This window comes from Perca fluviatilis, chromosome 14 (genome assembly GCF_010015445.1).
Source record: "Perca fluviatilis chromosome 14, GENO_Pfluv_1.0, whole genome shotgun sequence".
In the NCBI taxonomy this organism is placed as follows: domain Eukaryota; kingdom Metazoa; phylum Chordata; class Actinopteri; order Perciformes; family Percidae; genus Perca; species Perca fluviatilis.
Window position 1 is genome coordinate 14,403,820 of NC_053125.1, and position 21,504 is coordinate 14,425,323.

Consider the following 21,504-nt stretch of genomic DNA (forward strand, 5'->3'; position numbering starts at 1 on the left):
TGATTTGAATGTGTTTTCAACTGAATACTCACATCTCCCTTCTTTTTTATCTCCCTCATTTATGTTCGTGTCTGCCATTATAAACCCTTCCCAGATTGCTTGTGCTGTCTTCGCTGCCCTGCTCCACTTCTTCTTCCTGGCAGCGTTCACATGGATGTTCCTGGAGGGCGTGCAGCTCTACATCATGCTGGTGGAGGTGTTTGAGAGCGAGCACTCACGTCGACGCTACTTCTACATGGTGGGCTACGGCGTTCCCGCGCTAATTGTGGCGGTTTCTGCTGCAGTGGACTACCGCAGTTACGGCACCGATCGAGTGTGAGTACATGTGGAGCAAGCTTGTGAGCACCTTAGGGTTTAACAATCTTTCTGAATGCTGCAGAAGAATTGGCTTTCCTTTCTGCATGTAATACACGAAAGATCATACGAGACAATCAGTTATACAAAATAATTGTTTTGACTTTATTTTTGCAAGAGTAGAAAAGCCTGCTTTATAAACTGGAGGTTGAAAGATGTGGGTGTTTTCCAGCCGTCGAAAGACGCTATCAAATTGCATTATGGGAAGTGTAGGATCCTGGGCTTCGGGGATCAAACCACTAACCCTACCCTAACCAATCCGCTGTACCGACCGAGATACAGTCGCCGCTACCATTTCTGCCTGTTAGCGTTACTGGAATTAACAGTTAAATTTGCCAAATATGTTGACATCGATACCAAAGAAAGCAATCAAATGTTGATATTTCATCTATTGAAATGATAATAATACTTTCACAGTTTTGTAAAATGATGTAGAATCTGGCGATTGAGTCTACACCCTGATCTGGTGGGTTTTAGTGGGGAAACCAAAAAAACAATAGATTTTCTTTGCTTAAACATTAACCCCACCATTCTGTGTGTTTCTGCAGCCACACAAAACTGTGTTACACTGTTTGTGTTGCTTTTTTAAAAGGGGCTTCAACAATCTCGCAGATGACGCTCCAATAGCTATTGCTCATCATCAACTTTTCATGAAGCAGAACGGTTACTCATGCTGCATACATTTCCCTACTGCTGAATTGACATGGTTTTTGACAGTGAAAAATGCTAACTTCCAAAGATAGTATTGCTGAATGAAGGGTGGGATGTTGCGGTTAATGTCTTCAGCATTTTAGGATGCGCAAATCATAGCACGTGCTTGGAGAGATTTAGAGAAGCGAATGAGGGAGAATGAGTATGAACAGGGAGATGGAGAGTGAAAGAGAGAGAGAGAGAGAAAGAGACAGGAGATTAACAAAAAGATGGTCAGCTACAGAGACTACCTTTTTTGTATTTCCTATCGAGGCTACATACCGTAAACTGAAATTAAAAAGTGGTCTATAAAGCAGTGTAATGCCAAGCAGCGGATCGCCCTCCATTACTCTCTGTTAATCTCAAACCCATCTAAAAATAATGAAGACCAGCATCAGCAGTTTGCTTCCAAGATGTTTATCATATATGGCGCACACACACATTGCCACACACAACGCAACTGGTAGACAGTGCATTTGTAGATTGGCGGAGCCATAGTTCTTGGTGATGGATGAGGTGATAGCTGCCACTGCCTGAGCCTTGGCATCATGTGAATAATTAAAGCCTGCCACCGGTGGAACAATTATTCGCAGCCATTGAAGGATGAGGGAAGGGACAAGACGTGACACGTGGTGAATAGCAAAAGGTGGGGGAAGGCACATAGTCCTGCCGCAAATTGATTTGGGGACCATGGCAGCGTTATGGTCTCACGTTGAGCAGAAATATCGAACAAGTTGCTGTCAAGGGTGAGCCAGGTTTAGTTGATGGCTGATGTCCCAGTGGCTCATAATAACGGAGCACTTTAAAAAGGCTGCAGCAGCCTGTAGGTCAGCAAGCTTGTGAAGTCACCTGTCCAAGATCAAATAGGAATCTCTGAACCCAGGAAAGTAAAGTACGACTTCCATTCAGTACCTCTGAATGATTACTTTAAATGTGCCCTTGAGCAGGGCACTTTACTCTTCTTGAGTCCAGTGGTCAGCAAAACAAGGATGCGATCCTGTGTAATTTCTCCAGTTTAATGAAAGTAATACATCAAACCTCCTTTAAACTCGAGATAGAATTACTTTTTTTTGTTTCAGTTATCTAGTTGGTGTTACATTAGTCCGTTCCATTAAGCATGCAAACGTGGTGGGTATTGTCAAAGGCCCCCCTTGAAGTATTTTTGTAAATAATGCATTTGCTTATGTTTACATTTAGTGTCTCACCAAAACAAACATGTTGCATGCTTTTTTTGGAGGGGAATATATTGAAACCTTTTCGGTTTACTTGTAGCTATTCACTTTTATCTTAAGACGACAATAGTTGTGGGTGTGACTATGTAGCTTTTATTTATTTATTTTTGCTTGTCAACAGACCCATGCATTAGAGAATTAGAATTTTTTTGTAAAAAATAAAACTGTGATACATAAAATCAAGAAAATTCAACAAAAATGTCAGGAGGTTTCTATGCTAGTCTTTATTTAAGGGAGCTTGTTTCTCTCATAATCATATTTATTTTTTATTTTTGCATTGATAACTTGCAAAACCAAAACAAGCTATAGTATGGTTTTCCCAAGGGCAGTTGTGTGGGCTTCTCTACTTGTGGGTTTTATACTGTAAGGTACACAAGCTAGCAAGGCTACCAAAAGGTAGCCCTCTGCTGTCTCCGTATGTCATGTGACTCTGGCCTTGTACGTGTAGCTGCCCCTTTAGAGTCTTGACCTAAAATTTTTCTTTTTTCTCTTCTGCCTTTTGCTGGCCCATTGCTGCAGAATGTTTTTATGGTTTATTTGCTTAAAACCATTTACAGCAATTTGTATTACATACCTACAAACATAATTGGGACCTGCTTATCAGAACCATAGCACCAAGCTTCACAGAATACCTTAAACAAATGTTACCAAACACCATGCACAAGTCTTAAAAGTCATAGCTTTGGGCAAAATGTGCTCAAAAGTTTCTCTCCTCCAGTTATTTCACATTGCTTCACTCACTCTCTTGGTCATCAGCTCACTATCACGGCAATGATATGACAAGCTCTGTTGCAAAGACGTCTTTGCAGATTAAGCTGCCATGGCTCAAAGGACGGCCTGTCTCAGAGTTGCAGATTGGTGCCACGAATGCCAGGATACTGTTGGCATGAGCACAGCTTGTGTTTTGACTGGCACATGTGTATGGTTTTTATTTCTTGGTTACTAATGAAATTGTACACAAAGTAACATACCAGGAGGGGAGATGAAACTAGACGTGCTCCAAAAGCCAAGCACAACCATGACACCAGTGGAGAAGTGGAGCTAGAGGAGGTAGTAAAAAGAAAAGACAGCCCGCAGCTCCCAACGCCCACCACGTCTTTAAATCTTTCTATGATCTGAAGGAGAAGAAGAAAAAAAACAATAGAACATTCAGCATAATTTATAACCGTTCGGAGCATGTGCTTTGATGAGCTGCCAGAGTTCCGTGTACGTTGTGCATCTTTTGTTTGCGCTTTATGCATGCATATGTGTTTTTCTGTGTTGCCTCCTCTCATCCATTGATATCAGTGAGGGGGAGACATATCAAGTCCCAGGAACAACAAAGGAGCAGTCAATGTTTGTCCCATCACTTCTTATACAGTGTTCTCTCTTGTTTGACTGCAAGTTCTTTGGCGACAAAAAGTGAAACATGTACGATCTTGTCTACTAGTTGAGGTTTTTAGCAGAATTTTCAATTTTCTTGTTATATTGCTGTAATTATTGTTTTTCTTCCAAAAGAATGGGACCACAATAGCATTCATCATATCATGGATCCTTGTATATTGTTTTGTTTTGCTATGAAAATAGGTTTTGTGGAAGAAAAGACACCTAACCTTTCATCAGGAATCCTATTTTAAAGCAGTGTGCCATATTTAGAGAAATATATACTGGCTATTCTATTGTACATTTTTGTACAATAGAATCCCCAGTGGTGTGTACCTCTAAGTGTGTGCCCCATGCGCTTCCATTTGCCTTAAAATGCTATTGAATTAAAGCTAATACTTAAAGCCACTTCCATTTTCCCCCTGTCAGCCTGAATGACAACACGCCGTTTGAACTGTAATTTTCCAGTGGCCAAAAATGGAGGCTTCTATCTGCTGCAGCAGCGGAGATTAAAAGATTAATAATTCAACCACAGGTCATGAATCATGTTTTTTTTTTAACCATTTCAAAGGAGCACTGCCACCTTCCACTGGCCCTGTTGCTTCTGGTCTGTATTGAGTTTTACTCGGTGAAGAATAATTGACTATGCCTACTGTTTTGATATGAAGTGTGAGGTCAGGAGAGCGTTATTCAATTATTGACATAATTACAGCAGTCCTACAGAGTAATCGCAGTTAACATGAACATGTAGGACACTTTGTTGAGTGCTCGAGGACTGTGTGTGTCCATGTCTGTCAGGGTTAAGGTCAATCCAATTCCTTCGGAGTGATACAGCTAGGATTCAATTGAGACCTAATCAAATCATCCATAAATTATCATCTGTAATGGTAATTTCCTACCTTAACCCAATACATTGAAACAGAAGGGAAGTACAGTAAAGTCTGGTCACTCCAGCATACATCCTTTACAGTTTTAGATACACCTCACCCCTGTTATTTCTTTAACTTTGATAGTACACCTGAGGCCTGTACTACGAAGCAGGATTTGGCGTTAACGAGCTAACTTAAGGCTCAACCCAGGATTTTCTCTACTACGAATGTGGATCAGTTGTTACCGGGTTCAATCGCCGTGGTAACTCATGCTGAACACCTAACCTGGTCGGGAGCAGGGTAAGTTGGAGATCAGAGATCAACCGGTGTAAAAGCACCGCCTACTGACCAATCAATAGGCCTACTCGATTGATAACGGCGTCACCGTTCTTAGAAGATCAGGCGGAGCCCGGTGCGCAGAGAGAGAGAGAGAGAGAGAGAGAGATGCGCTCATAAAAGTTAAAACATTTAGAGACCGACAACCCCGTTAACATTCCCTGATGGGTATTTTTATGAAATATATATATTCTAATGGGAGGGAATTACATATTGGCTATTTGTCGGCTTCTTGAGCCATGTGTCGCCAATGCGCACATCGGTTTGAATTATGTTTTTATATGTTTTATTTGCTCTCACAGTCGCTTCCCACTGCCCGCTAGGGTCCGTAGGGAAGTGATATTGAAGAGTAATTTACGCATCTACAGCGTCGGCAATTTTTTTTTTTGCCAGCTTTCCTTCCTGTTTTAGGAAGCAGCGACTGTATTGCGTTTTCCCTGTAAAATATCTGTGTTTTTCATATTTATGTAGAATTATAGTTTGCTCTTCTTGTTTAAAATATGCGGCTCTGGTAGATGTTTGCGATTGGTCGTGGTGCGCAAACACCGCCTCTTTTATGTGAACGCGCGCGTCTCTAGATTGGACAAACCTGGGTTGATTGAACTTGTTGATAACCACCTTCGTGACACCGGTTATCTGGGACCACAGTTGTTAGGTTAGGTGAAGCCGGATAACTGAAAGAAATCCAGGCCATGTTGATCTTGCTTCGTAGTACAGGCCTCTGTTTGGCAATGAAAGCCCATCATTATTGCTGTCATTGACACTGAAAGCACCCTTTTTCTCAAAATTCCTACTGATGGCCATAATTCTTTAAAACCCTTGTGGCAATCTATGTTTTGAAGTGCCTATTCCTCTGTCACTCCAGCCTCCTACTTGATGTATACCCTCTAAGCAGGAGTATAAAGCTATAACCTCAAATATTTTCTCTCTCTCTCTCTCTCTCTCTCTCTCTCTCTCTCCCCCTCACTTCCTTTACTCATACTAAACCTTTCCCTCTCACTTCATATCCCTCTTTCCTCTCACTCAATCTCTTTCATTGCAGTTGCTGGCTTCGCCTGGACACCTACTTCATTTGGAGTTTCATAGGACCAGCAACCTTGATAATTATGGTAAGCTCCAAGCCCCCCACCCCCACCCGCCCCATGGTCATTAACCCTACTTAGCCTGCGGGTCGTCGCTTCAATCGTCCACCGAGATCCCTTTTTCTAGCTCCTATCCACCCTCTTTTCTCTGCCCTGTTGAGCATATATGCCACCGCCGGGCACAGAGCCGTCTAGAAAAACAAATGAGGGTTGTAAAGAATATATTGCACTTTGTCAACCCGCTACAGTCACCAGCTGAGACATATTTTGGGGGGTAGAGGAGGGGGAGGAAGTGAGACGGGGAGGAAGTGAGACGGAGAGAAAGAGAGTGAACTCTGCTCAGTATGCAGTGTTTGAGTAATCCGCACTGCGATTATGATTGATTTTGTTCCCGTTCCAACTCGTACTCCAGTACCTTTTTCCATCTCCTCCTCGCAGGCACACAGACAGCTCTGGGTTCAGAAATACAAGCATTATGCAAGGAGGACACACGCTTACTTTCTGTGTCTCTCCCAACTAGGACAGCCCCAATTTTCTAATAAAAATATCTAATTTTATTTTATTGATCCAACTGCTTTAAATCAGCATGTCAGAGTGATGTTCATCTAAGTATTTAAGCTAATGCCAAGCTGTAAATATTGCTGTGCCACAAGAGATGTGCTCCTAATTTTCCAAGACACCAGTCAGCCATCATTATAAACATTCGGAATCAGTAAATCAACTAATGATAATCCTCAACTTCTACAAATGGAACGATACTTTAGTCCCACGGGACCCAAAATCTGGAATTCCAACAACTCTTAACACAACTCTTACTGCCCAGCTCCATACTAAATCCAAACATGCATAATGCACTTTCACGCTCCAGTTTGGTGCAATCATTCCCAATGCATCTCTGACTCGCCCCTTTCTCTCTTAGATTTACAAATGAGAATATCTATGTTGGAAAGAAGGCTAGAGCTTAGATCCAATTGCACCCCTGGTTATTTGGTTAGGGTCTGGGCATAGATGCATTTGGAGCAGTTAAAAATGGCCTTTTATAATATGCAACTCGTATTAGCCTGATGTTAACTGTAAACATCTGTAAAATAAAAGAAAGCTTACTATTTGTTTCATTTTTGAGGAGTCATTCTGAAAATCCTCCCAAGCCGTGACCAAATTTGGTGTGTGTGTCATTATCTATATTTGTGATTACTGACTCACAGAGGAAAATAAAATAATGAGATACACCAGAGTGGGTGTGTTAAATGTTACTTTTTTTATATTCAGCAGTTTTTTCTGACCAATTACAGTGTGTTTGGCAAACTTAGGTAGTACACCACTTGCAGAGAGCAGGAAGGTATATTAAAAATGTGTCCTATTTTATGGAAAATCTATTAGGGCACATCATAGTTTTAATGAAACTATATCCCACACATTAAAGGCTGTCATTGCATGTGATATAATGTAGCAGGGAACATGATGGTATAAATGCTGAAAGTTCTTCAAGCATTTAAAAAAATTTCAATCAATGCCAAATGTTTTTTTTTTTTTTTTTTCTAGATGTAGAAACAAAAGCAGTGGCAGTTATTCCCTGTGTTGTCTCTAAGTGTGAATAAGTCAGATGGAAAGGCTCCCTCACACAAGTATGCAGCTGTCTTCTCTCACTGTTCCCTGTTTAGTCTGTATACCACCACACAGGTGTCACTGGATTTTGTGCTCTGTTTGGCAAAGTGGAAAACCAAGTCTGGCTGCAGCGTTCCAGCTCTGTGCTACAAAGTGCTCTGATTTAAAATGAATGGAAGTGAAACAGGACAGATACATCCTCTCTCTCTCTCTCTCTCTCTCTCTCTCTCTCTCTCTCTCTCTCTCTCTCTCTCTCTCTCTCTCTCTCTCTCTCTCTGGGAATCTCTGTCTTTCTCTCAGCTCAATGTGATCTTCCTGGGCATCGCTCTCTACAAGATGTTCCATCACACGGCCATCTTGAAACCAGACTCCGGTTGCCTGGACAACATCAAGTAAGAGCACTCAGATCACACAGACATCCATTCAAGTTTCAAAATCCAGAAATAGCACTCCCTGTGACGTTTTGTTACAAATGGAAAGACTGTTTCAATGCGAGTGTCCACCAAATGCTTTCTGACAGCTGAATGGTATCTAATGCAACTCAGTTTTGAACCGACATTTCCTTCAGTTTAATGAACTCCTGGTTAAAGAGGGACGTTTGGATGTTACTCTGTATTCAAGCAGGTGTTCCCGAGCAATTACGTTTTTCTCGCCTCCCCCTTTGATATTTTGAAACCTTATTAAAAGCACATAAGGTTGTGAACACCCAACCCAAGGGTCTGGGGGTCCGAGTCCGCAAGGTAAGCCCCTCCTATTATACTGAAAGGTTGTGTCAGGCAGGGTTCAAATCAAACAGGTATTCTGTTGCGTCTCTCCATCATTATCTAAAGAACATTGTTGTCTGCACGGGAAAAGGCCAGGAGACAATCTGACAAACCTGGCCTGGTGTTATCTTGGTGTCAACATGCTGCCAATGAATATTCATATTGTGTGTGTGTGTGTGTGTGTTTGAGTCTGCTTGTCTGCCTATGTCTGGCTGCTTTCAGATAAAATGAAAGCTTAGGGACAATAATGGTTATGAAAGTCAGATTTAAACTTTCTTTGTGTTTCCAGGTTTGCTAGTAAAAGTTTAAACTTACCGTATTTAATTCCGTTTTGCAAAAGTAAGTTTTCAGCTATTAAAATGTTTCTATTAAAGTTTCAGATAAAATAACTTTACTTTAGGCAAGCCATCTGGAAGTGCAATATGTCGTAAAAATGCATATACCCTTAGTATGGAATAATGAGAGAGGCAAAATCTGTCTGTTTAAAATTAAAGGACTGTATGAGTGGTTTTTGAAAGTTTTATCTTATTTATTACAAATTATTTATTGCTGCTAGTTTTTTCTGAATTTAGATGTATTTTGTGTACTGCTCAAGGAGTTACGTTTCATCCAGAAGTCTGGCTCGATGTAAAAAAAAAGAGTTTTAAAAGTTGAATTAAAGGTCCCTTTACCCTGTAGAATGACACAGCATTTTTGGTCATTGTCTTTGACGGAAGCTGGAGCTACCTGATGTCATGGCAGACTCATTCTACAGATGGTGTAAAGTTGTTTTGCCGCCTGTTTGCTATGATGGATAAGGGTCTCTGCTCTGTTTTTGCTGTCTGCCTCGCTTTTTTTAAGCCACTCTGGACACATTAGTCTACTTTATGGCCGGCGCTCTGGCTGTTGTTTTGTGGCATCACATCACTGGTTGTGTCTCAGCACAGTGGCCCTGTCTGCCCTGCTCCTCTCAGCAAAGTGATACACACATAAAAAAAAAAAAACAATCTTCCGCGAGCATGATATAGCATTCTTAAGCTGCACCGTGTCAGACTGTACTGTGTTTTTCCATCTCAACTTCACTGCAGGAAGTTCCTGAGTCAAGCCATGGTTTTAAAGTGCTGCTTTTGAACGGGGGCAAAGTGTGACCCTACTGACATTACTGTCACCTAAGATGACACGTAGCAGAAGGGCCGGCATTTAAAGAAGTTTGACGTTTGCTACGTTTGTCACTTCTGAGAAACACACAAGTTGCTATATTTTGAAGTTGACAATTGTATCAGCTCTTCGTACTTTTAGACATACTTAGTTATAACTAGAGATGTTCCGATACTGCCTAAAACGCTGGTATTGGGAAGTACTGGAGTTTATGCACCGATCCGATACCACGTAATAAAGCTCTAAAGAAAATCTACGTTAAAGTAGTTTATTCGTTTTCTTTTTCCGTTATAACTGTCTGTCAAACTGGATAATAAAAGAAAATTATATGGCATTCATTGTTTGTATTTGTTCATGTTTCACAAAGAGTTTAACCTGAGCCAGACAGACAACAAAGATAGAAATAATATCACATCCATACAGGGATAGTATACAGTTGTTAAAACATAATAAAATATATGACACACTGGTATCGGATCGGTACTCAGTACCATCTCTAGTTATAACCATAGACTGTATATAATGGACGTAGCATCAGTGACGTCACCCAAGGGTTTGTGGACTGCTATTTTGAAGCCAGGAGTTTGCATTTTGGTCGTCGCCATCTTGGTATTTTGTGTATGTGTTTTGGTCCTATTTGATTTTGGTGTGTAACAAAAGAAATGTAGATCAACCATATGCACTTAGCAGCAACGAAAGAGAAGCAATTGGGTTATAGCAAGAGAATTGTGAAACTGGGAGTGTTGACACAGCCATCAACTTTAGCCCTTTTGAGTGTGTTTTGGTGTTTGACTGTGCTTTTTTTTTTCTTTTCTTTTTGGTACACATGGCTTTTCCTATGCCATTACTATCCTATGAAAACACTGTTAGGACTCCTTTCACAGTGTGGATTCTGATCAGCAGCAGATCTGGTATTAGAAACCAACACAATTGAGTGTCAGATGCATGTGCACGTTGTTCAAACTAATACACAACCCCAATCTCAAACATTCACTCATGCATTACACACAAGACGTGGTTCAAACACTGGCGGAAATAAAAGGCAGACCACCTGCAGCCCCTTGACTAGCTCTCTTTCTTATATACTGTTTGGAAATATATTGCTTAGCAGAGCACTATGATACAGCTCCAGATCACAACTGGACCAGAACAGCAGGTACATTGAGCAACTGATCTAAATTACTGTATTTCTTTTCTAGATCACCTGTTTTCTGTATGTTACCCTTATTTGGTACTGCAAGATACATTGCACATTTACTTCTGCAGAAAAATATTGACTGCTAGTGTTCTCAGTGTCTTATGATTTATTACACTGGCCTCCCACACTATACCAAACAACTGACCTCCTCACCACAGTGTTTCAGATGACCATTGAAAAAATGGTATGAACCTCATTCATCTGACACAGTTTTTAAGTGAAGACCCTCAACACACGACTGCCCAGATTCAGAAGCCAAACATAGCCAGGGTAGTTCTGTTTCATCATAAGCAAGCAGTAATAGGTTTCGGTTTTTAACATGGAAAACATTTATTTGATCCTTGTTTCTCTTAAAGGAACACGGCGACTTATTGGGACTTTAGCTTATTCACCGTAACCCCCAGAGTTAGACAAGTCGATACATACCCTTCTTATCTTTGTTCATGTTGTAACTCAATAACAAGGTCACTATGCTTTTACTATCTAGTAATTGTTGACTCTATTACTCCAACTCTGAGCGAACTCCAGGTGAACTCTCTGCTCCTCACCACAGGGCTTCAGGTGCTGCTAGCAAATCACTCATATAATATAATATAGTTCCCAGTTTGTATACGGCTAGAAGATGGCTGTGTCTCATGTGACCTTGTTATTTGTACACCCTGTGACTATACAAATCACAACATGTAAACAGGAACATTTTGGCGTTATTTTGTCACTTATTCGGAGCAGTAGGCTAGTTGGAACCGGTTACCTCCAGGATCTGTGCTAGGCTTAGCTAGCGCTGGGGGCATCAGACAGAGTTACAACACACACGGAGATGAGAAGGGTATGTATCGACTTGTCTAACTCTGGGGGTTACTGTGAATAAGCTATAAGTCGGCATGTTCCTTTAACACGGTAAAATATCAAAGCCAGATGTTTGTCCAATTTGGTGTAGCATTCACTGTAGTTCTTACTATTATAACTGAGTCAGTCAGATCCATTATTGCCTTCCTTTCCTTTTCTTCGAGTTATCAAGGTGAACTGGTTTAATGATGATGATACCACGGGTTAATTAAGTCAATTTAGCTCAGTTTAATGAGGCGTGTCTTGTTTTTTTCTTATCTTTGTGCCATTTGATTCCTCTTTATGGTTTGATGTTATGTTTTATGTTCAGATTTCATCATGCTGCCTTGTTTTAATATGAATGTTTCATCTTTTTCACTGTGTATCTCTTTCTCCCTCCCTTCTTCTCTTCTTTTGATTAGCACTCACATCCTGCTCTTTTTTTATCTTAGGCTGTGTTTATCTTTAACATCTTTCTGTATTTCATCTTCCATTTTTCTTTTCCTCTTCATTTTAGCTACCGTTATTATGATGGATGTGTTATTGTAGAATGGCACTGGTAAGATGCAACATTTCTCAGTAGAGGATGTAGAATAGAATTGATGTTGTATTTGATGTGTTTTTTCCCCTCCTCACCCCGTAATGGAGACAGCCGCTGCCACTGCCCTGTGATTCATGGATTACAACATGACTTTTGCACCATTGTGACTTTAAATACCAAACTTGCTTCTGAATGAGTCATATTTGAACATGATGGACTGGACATATAAAAAATAAATAAAATTTGAATTTTGACTTGCGTAGCTGCCTCGCCATGCAGATAAGAAAATGAACTCAAAACTTAAATGAACTATTCTAACGATAATTTCAAAGATAAAAATGGTCTATGCCAACATCTAAGACTTTGAACTATTGATGTCTTAAACACTTTTGAAGCATAGCTTTGGTTGAATAATTAACATCCTGTCAGGTTGATCACAGAACTTCCTCTTTTCCTCCCAGAACAGGTTGAATTGACCTATTGCAATCTCATATATAAATGATATGGAACATTGCAATGAATGGCATCTCTGCAAATTAAGCCATTTTAATGGAAATTGGTGGTAATTTGATGCCACAGTCTGAAGTACTTCTCTGCTTAACATTGCTCATTTTTGACATTTCTTTTCAACAATTAGCACAATAACGCTTCTCTGTCTTTTTTGTGCTTCGAAAGCCTCAAAGTGCTCTGCTGCTGCCCTCTTAGAGATGGATAGTCTATCTATATATGCCACAACCATTCAAATGAAAATGGCTTTCTGACAAGCACATTAGAGCTGAAGTACTTACTGTATCCTGCTTAGATGGTATATTCAGTGCTTTCATTCATTCATCAATACAAATTGTGTTCCTAAATGACCTGATTTGCCTTGCCAAATCTACACTAAACGTAAACAATTTTGAGCTTAATGATGCCAGAAATATGAACTGGAAGTTTGGTATCTGTTATTGTATTTGTAGCATTCAGGCATGCAACACTCAGGACAGGATAAAACTCAAATGAAATGCACCCTTTTCATTTGTAAGTGAGCTGTTCTGCTTTTCAGTGACTATTATGCAGTCTCTGAAGTTTTGCCTCAAGGCTCCTACCATGCAGCTCTCAAATTCATCCCCTTTTTTTTATCTGATAACTCCAGAAGAAGATAAGCCGTGTGCAATATGAGTCGTAGCCTCTTCATATCCTGTCCTCTCAGATGCATTTTTTTATGACCTCTTGTGTCTCTATCATAAACCGCTCGTCGAACAAAACTGCCACTAGTTAGAGGACAATATTTAGTTCTCTTTGTGCCCACTGCTTGTGTTTCTGTGTCCATTCCGGGGGCAGTCGCCTTGATGAAGTACCTCTCCCGCCAGGTCATTAAGACAGCCCTGGGAAAATTATGTTTAATGGTTGCCCTGGTGAATTCATAAATCATTTATTTTGCCGCACACCTGGCCCATTTATAACAGCTTAAATGTGAAGGTCTGCCAGCGTTTATGAGGGTATAGCTAGATACTTCAGTGAACCAGATAATTATGGTTATCGCAGGTACATCACGAACAAATCCCTTCCCAAAATGTATCAATGTCTGGCCTTGATGTTTGGATGCGGATTCTGTGAATGGAGCTTTAATCTCCACAGCCAAAACAAGCCATCTTCCTTGTTGATGTATTGTTTCCTTCTTAATGTATAAATTTGTACACTGTATGTATGGCCACACATTTTGGATTACACCCCTCCATCTCTTTGTTATGTGACTTGATTTATTTCTGCCTGTTTTCTCTTGTTGTTTTGTTCTTGTCATTTCGCTCAGCTATCAGGATTATGAACCTAAGATCAAGTAAGACAAAATTAGAAGGGCCCTTTTTCCCATAATGCCATCTTTCATTTGCTCCTCCAAATGAACAAATCTGCACTCAAATCCATCTAGGTGCCTCTCTGAATCATTAACATGATTTATTGTGGAGTACTCAGTCATGTTGAAGGCGGCATTAGTGTGCACACAGCACTCCTGTCTTAGATATACATGGCCCACAGATGTGACAAGCAAGATTAGTTCTAAATGGCACCTGTGTCTTCAAAGTGCATTCTATAGAGATATTAGTACTGTAATGTAGATAGGACACTCAGATTTGTCAGTTGTCAGTCCTTTTTGCCCTATCTGCATCCAATTTGGAAATATGAATGACATAGTTAGCTATAAGCAATGGATACATTATTGAAATACCTGAAATGTATAGATAAATGGTTGAAGCAGTTAGCTAAACGTAATGAATAAACCATTATTAATCTGATTTATAGCAGAATAAGTTCATATTTCTGGACTTGTTGAGTGCCTGTCAGTCACTATTTTGATGCACAATTTCTAGTTAATAAGCCTTAGAATAACCACATTTGCAGTTATAAATAACATCCACAAATAACAAAAAAGGTGCACTCCTTAGAAAACACTTAACCAGGTTAAGACTGAAATGTTGCATGAAATAAATTAGTGGTAAGACAGCGTGCATGAGTTTTCTCCCTGCTGTGAAATGTAACCATAACAGTTAAATGACCAGCCATGATTCTGATCTACCACATCGTGTTGTTCATAGCAGCTGTAGGCTGACATCCTAAGAATGCCTCCACCCCTCAACATCTCTGCTAACTCGGATTGCATAAACCTAGTAGCTAGAATACCGAGATTTAACCAACCACTCAGGTACACAACGGCAGAGAAGTTTGAGGTATTGTTTAGGAAATACTGTGCTTTGACAATGTGTGCCACTCAAATTATAGGCTGCAGAGGGAAAACAAAATTGCCTCCTTCAAATGGCTGTGAAACGATTTAATCAACTCAGGGAAGAACTTCATACATGCAGACTGTTGTCGATGACAGATGCTGGCAAGAATCAGATATTAATCTTCACTCCGCCTCGTCTACTGCGCCGCACAGGGAGTCACCAAAATACCAAAAGGGTGCAGGGGAAGAAAATGTGCCACTTCTCTGCGTAGTGTGCCCGCATGACGGTAGAGCCCTTCATTCTTAATGGACTCTATGTTTTCAAGGGTATTTATCTCAGTCCAACCTTTCAGTTTGAGTAAGAGTTTACAAGACACTTATCCCACCCCTCGGGTAATAGAATTCAACATACAATGTACTCATGTAAATAGTCTTCTAATGCAAATGCCATATTTGTTACCCTACCATTTATACAGACCGCAAATTTTTGTATATATGAATCTGCAGTTTTATGGTAATCTATGGCTTTTCAAATAGTCAATGGCATCGCTGGAAAGAGTGCAAATAAAGAAAAGGAACAGGTAGCAAAGACAAGGACGGAAACAGAAAATGAAGATTAAATCCATTGTCATTTCTCATCAATTTCTTTCCCCTCTTCATTGTTGTGCCTTTTCTCCCTCTCATAGGAAAACCTTGATAACTGTGAATTAAATGATACCTTGAACTGCTCATTGTTTGAATGTTGTTATTTTAATTCAGTGGTAGCTCCTACTTCAGTTATGGCTTTTAACCTCCATTTATTCTCAAAAAACATTGTATTGGTACAATTTACCCTGCTTCTCATAAATTCAAAACTAGTTTGAAAGCACTTCGACCACACAAACTTTGTCAAATGGTTTGTAACATGGCTGTTTGTTTGTATTTCAGATCATGGGTGATTGGGGCCATTGCCTTGCTATGTCTGCTGGGCCTGACCTGGGCCTTTGGCCTGATGTATGTCAACGAGAGCACGGTGGTCATGGCCTACCTGTTCACCATCTTCAACTCCCTGCAGGGAATGTTCATTTTCATCTTTCACTGTGTGCTGCAGAAGAAGGTATGTGCTGTGGGAATGGGACATCAGTTGACTGCAAATATCATTAAATTTATGCTTTGGCAAATAGGCCAGAAAAGCATCATCAAATGTGCCAAGTATGAGATCGTTACCTTTGGAATTGGTCTAATTGTTAGCTGTACCTGTGCTTTTATTTCCTACAGGTGCGTAAGGAGTATGGAAAATGCCTGCGTACTCACTGCTGCAGTGGCAAAAGTGTGGACAGCTCCATCGGCTCAGGAAAAGGCACCGCCTCTCGTGCTCCGGGACGTTACTCAACAGGGTCACAGGTGGCACGACTTCTCAGTCTCCCCTTTCTTCTCTTTCTTTACATTCTTGATTTGCTGCACTTTTATCTTTAAGTAGTCGGTCTGCGTAGCTAGAAGCAAGGGTGACTTATTCCTAAATAATAATCTGTGACATTACACAGATGTGCACCTCCTTACAAAACTAATGAGAAAATATTTTAAAGGTGACTGTGTAGGTACGCATGATAGATTGCAACAAAGTAGAGCATATGTCCTTGTTTGAAAGTGATAGCAGGAAAATGTAGTGCTTGTTGAGCTAAACATTTTCTAAGTACATGAAGTCAGTCTGCAATTTATTTTCACTGGAGCAGGCTGCACATTTGTGTATTAGTATTGGCTTGAGTTGTGTTGCTCACGAATGCCGATTTGAATTTCTCTGCCAAAATATGTGACTTCTGTCTCCTTGTAAACAGAATAGTTAATGGATTCCTCCCACATTGACATAAAGTATAGGATGAATTGCCATGATACACTGTAATTGAACATCATATCCATATTGTAAAGATTGTGATTTCCTTCCAGTGTTCAGTTATAAATAGTCCTTAGAGTCAAGCATGCAGTGGCAACCCACGATACAAGCTGCATTCTGCACACAGATCAAAGTGTTTAATTATACACAGTGCTTTGACAAGATGGCTCGAACCTCATGCCAGACAGGAATGGAAACACTCAGAAAGACGTGCTAGGTTATTGCTTACTCTGAGGCTTCTAAATGAATGTGTAATCAGCAAAGTACGTTCGAACCCACTGGCTATGAATGGTTCAAGTTTTTATCTGTCCAAAAATTGTCATTTTAAACCCATCTGTGTATCCAGTGCTGCGGACAACATGCCAAACAATATGTTAATAAGATCGTCTCTATCAGCGTATGTTCCTGTTCGATGAGCGTCACCTGGGGTTGACACAGAAGTGCCTAAACCGGCATATCTGAGAGTGCAGTATTGGTCATAACACCCTCTACTTGGGCATTTTTTCCCCCACAGCATATATGATACCATGATTAAGCTTTTATGCATACAGCCATGTTCATGGTCTGAATGCCATTCTTACAGTAAATGGAGAATTTCAGAGAGAGATTAACTGAGGTGCTGTGACACTTTTTGTGACACGCTCCAAATTTAGTTAATGATGATGGCAATGACTAAATAAAGCTGAAACCTGTCTTAAGGTGCAATCACAGAAAAACATGCATGCTTCGTTGCATGACTTTATAATTAAACCTGTCCCCTAATTTTTTAGCCTGGACCGTGCTATTATGTAAGATTTTGCATGTGGTTCACACCACATTGCTCTGTTGGCAGGGTAAAGATGATAGTTCAGTGCAATGTTGTTATTAATGATAGGAATGTTGACCAAAACCACAAAAATAGGAACTTGGTTGTAATAAACTGGAATTAAGCATTTTATTACCAAAATATTTTACACATTATTTTCTTTTCTTTTCACCATCACCAAATGTGTTATGTATTCATCTGAAATCATTTGCCAAGCCCCTCTGGCACAGTAGTCAGCTCTGTGGTTGGATACCCAGACCCTTAGCTTGTGCAACAGCCCATGGGACTGTATCATAATTAACCAGCATGAACCCTCTTGGATTGAGCCTTTGAAATCCGAGACACTGATTTCGAAGAGCTTGACTGATGACTTTATCATTGACTTCACCTATCCCAGTACTAGTGTGCATCTTTATTGGAGGTTTCTTATCCCCACAGCTGACATGTTTCATGGTTTATATATATGTGTGTGTGTGTGTGTGTGTGTGTGTGTGTGTGTGTGTGTGTGTGTGTGTGTGTGTGTGTGTGTGTGTGTGTGTGTGTGTGTGTGTGTGTGTGTGTGTGTGTGTTAAAAAGGTGATTGTATGCTTGAGATAGAACTTCTATACAATGATGCTCTTTAAGTCATCCTCCATGTGCAGACTTTGACTTTTTAGCTGAATTACTGACAGTGTTCAGAGTGAATATTCGAATGGGTTTTGACATGCTGTTTTTCTTTGCAGAGCCGCATCCGTCGAATGTGGAATGACACAGTCAGAAAACAGTCAGAGTCCTCTTTTATGACCGGCGACATCAACAGCTCTGCATCACTCAACAGAGGTACTTGGTCCCGCAGCAAATATGAACTTAAATTACTTCTCAATACATTGGCCTTCGCCTTAGACTTTATGACTAATACAAGATAGTTTTTCACAGAAACTTCACTAATTTCTTGATTTTTAGTTAGGGGCTTTCCATTTAATGGGAAGCAAAGACTTTTGTATCAAAGTATCAAAACCCTTTTCTTTGACAAGCAAAGCTTTCAACCACAAACCTTGAGTCAAGGTAAATCAGTTGTTTCACAATTGTTTGACTCAGATACTCCAAATGATTAGAAATACAAGTAAAATACACATCTTCTACTCAACTGTTAATTATCACCAAATAATGAAGCACGTTCTTAAATATGAGAAATGAAATGCACCAGAACTGCTTTTGTCAACAGTTTAGCCTGGATAGAAGAGAACGTGATTGTGAATACAAGGCAGAGATTGAAAGGGTCAAATCCTTCTTGGGTGTCATTCTGCTGAAGAAAATTGTTTATAATGTATTTATTTTGAAGCATAAACAAATATTTTCTACATTCTAGTAATTAAAAAATATAGAGTCTTAAAGAGTCTACAAAAAAAATTTGATTTCATTTAATCTAAATAAAAAAAACAATACGCAATTAAGTAAATGTCATCATATCAACTTGTTTATGAAAATTCTAGTTTTGGGGGATTTGAAAGTGATAAAGTTACCTCTTCATTTTATTCCTCTCCCTCCCTTCAAGCAATGCAACTCTGACTGCAAAAGCCTTGAAAGTGAAACTGGGCACAATCTCAGGAAAAGTGCTGCAAAACAACCTAAAATCAATTCAGTGGTATATTCCCTTTCAGAAAAACATTAATAAAAAGTATTTTACCATAATGCATTTGACAGCGGCACAGTGAATAGAGTTAACTTTGGAGTCTCTCAGGTAAACAAAAATAAATAGATACCAGACTACATCTAACATATAGTGGCAAATACCGCCCTGGCTGGCATCCATCGCTAACACTCTGCCCACTCACCGCATCTCCTGATGGAGGGATCGGGTTCCACACTGCTTGCTCTCTAAATTCACTCTGGGTGCTTGCTTGCGTCGACACTAATGCATAGTTACAATGATGGATTAATGTTCGACACAGGGAGGAAGTGTCAAGATCTCAATAATTAGGCACTCAGCTTAGCACCATCAACAGACACAGCCTTTATCCATTGTGGAGAGTCTGAATTGGGGCGGGAGGTGGGCCTGTGGGTCGGGAGATGAAGAAAAGCGTACAAGGATCTTCCATTAGAGCAAAAGGCGGAACTAGAAATTATTAACGCAAATTTATACGCCTGGCTTCTTACCAGGCTGGATCTGATAGAGACAACACTCACGAGCTCAAGAGTGCAACTGGAATTGTGTTCCGCCATCACAAGTATGATAAGGAACAGATGCAAATAGAATTGCATTGATGTGTGGCTGTTCCCATGTAGTTATTAAGGAATTATGAGTTGAGGAGCGAATATTTCTTGCTGATTTGTATTTTGAATCTCCACACCCCGGCTTCTCTCTCCTTCGCACCTGAGAGCGAGCTTGCAGCTGACACCCCTCTCGAGAGCAGAGTCATGCAATCATCTTGATAGCGTTGCATGTTCAATTAATCCCAGCATTGGGGATTATTGCACCACACAATCAGTGCGGTTTTAGAAATTGTCCAATTTATCAAACACAGACACAATAAGGGATCTGTCATTGGGAGAATTCAAAAGGGGCTGGTGTTTATGGAATACACTGTAATTGGGGCAAGCAGCAACAGAAAAACCTAATTACTGTTTTTTTATCAAAACATTTTGATGATCATAATATGCCTAGTTAATACTAAACTTAAACTAAAATTAGATCAATGCTGAAAGATGAGCCTAAATAAGCAATTATTTTTCTTCCAAAATAGAAAATATTTCTGCAATAAGAAACCCCTTAAAAAAGACCAACTTTTTAAAAAAAGATAAGGGAGAGTCATAAGAATATAAAAAAAATAAATAAATCTTTCTCCATTGGTTTGACAGATTCAGAGCATTAGAAAAGAACAGTACACTCTGCCAGAGGATCTAATTGCTGTGTATTCGTACCTCAGTTAAAAGATGTTTACCCGCTCTGGCACATTGCCCTCATAAATCTTGAATTTGCTGCTTTAAAAACAATAGCACCATATCATGCAGTGGGTCGGGAAAAGAAATCTTGTAAACAGGAAATGAATGTGAATGTCTTCAGCGTAATTGATATTCCGCATAATGTATTCAAACACTTGAAGATAAATTATTTTGATCAACAAGAAAAAGGGGAAAAAAAACATCAGGGATTCTGCACCATTCATGTTTAAGATTGCAGCCCTCAAACCTGCTGCTAATCACCGGGCTCAGACTGACCGTTGCTTTGGTGTGGTACTATGTTGTTGGGAAACTGATGAGTCGTCTGGGCAAGATCCTGGCAGCAAGTACCTGAGGGCAAGCATTGCATAAAAAGAAAATGAGCCTCTGTTCTGTTTGTGCGAAGGAGACGAGGTTGGAGCAAACTAATGACCATCTTGACCTAAGGGAGCACTTATGCAGAGGCTATTTCAGCAGAAAATTAGAAAAAAAATTTGAATTTTGCTCTTTGAAGAAAATGATCCCTTTTAAGTTCATAAGATTGGCAATACCACAAACAATAACAATAATGTACTGTTACAGCATATATGCAGTTAAGATAATGGTGACAGATTTACCACTCTAGCTAGCTAGCTCAACTAAGCTTAGCTTCATGAGTTGGTTGAAAAGAATAGGAAAAATGTCATATCTGACATATTTTCCTTCATATTTTTCTTCTAACATGCTGTGCTTACGTACATTTTCATATTTTAAGCGGTATGTTTGCACTTGAACCTCAACTTCATGTAACGCTATCTGTGGAGTTAGCAATTGAATAAAGAACCATTAACATTAGCCTAAACTCTGATAGCATCCAGGACCTGCTTCCTGCAATCCACACAGGGAAAATACTACACAGTCTTGATGCTCGAGAATGAGCTTTTTTCTTTTTTTTTCTTTAAGTAAACTGTACTGTAACCCCGTATACTAATGTAGTTAGTCAATATTGTTCTCCTAAATAACACTGGGTTACTAATGTAGCTAGCTAAGATACAGTATGTTAACGATTGCATCACACGTCAGAGCAAAGCAAAAAAATAACTTTAATTCTTTCTCTGCAATGATTTTTGCTCCTGTGTTCTTGGTCTTTGAAAGGTTGAAAAAAGACACCAAAAAACAAATGTACTGTATCAGGATAAATGAAGAGTAGCCCCATGCACAGCGCATGTGGAGAA

At 39.8% G+C, this 21,504-nt stretch overlaps 1 protein-coding gene across 30 annotated transcripts in view; it reads left to right on the plus strand.

The window, feature by feature from the left end:
• The window catches only part of LOC120573639 (adhesion G protein-coupled receptor L3-like), a 224,866-nt gene that overhangs the window by 197,108 nt on the left and 6,254 nt on the right, over positions 1–21,504 (plus strand). For 15 of the 30 annotated variants that reach the window (XM_039823490.1, XM_039823508.1, XM_039823510.1 and 12 more), the window contains 8 exons: positions 95–315; positions 5,886–5,952; positions 7,831–7,922; positions 11,972–12,013; positions 13,788–13,814; positions 15,624–15,792; positions 15,954–16,079; positions 18,094–18,190. In XM_039823490.1, the coding sequence (XP_039679424.1) occupies positions 95–315; positions 5,886–5,952; positions 7,831–7,922; positions 11,972–12,013; positions 13,788–13,814; positions 15,624–15,792; positions 15,954–16,079; positions 18,094–18,190 (841 nt within the window). The remainder of the gene's footprint in view (positions 1–94; positions 316–5,885; positions 5,953–7,830; positions 7,923–11,971; positions 12,014–13,787; positions 13,815–15,623; positions 15,793–15,953; positions 16,080–18,093; positions 18,191–21,504) is intronic. The other 15 variants (XM_039823509.1, XM_039823517.1, XM_039823519.1 and 12 more) reach the window with 1 other exon arrangement.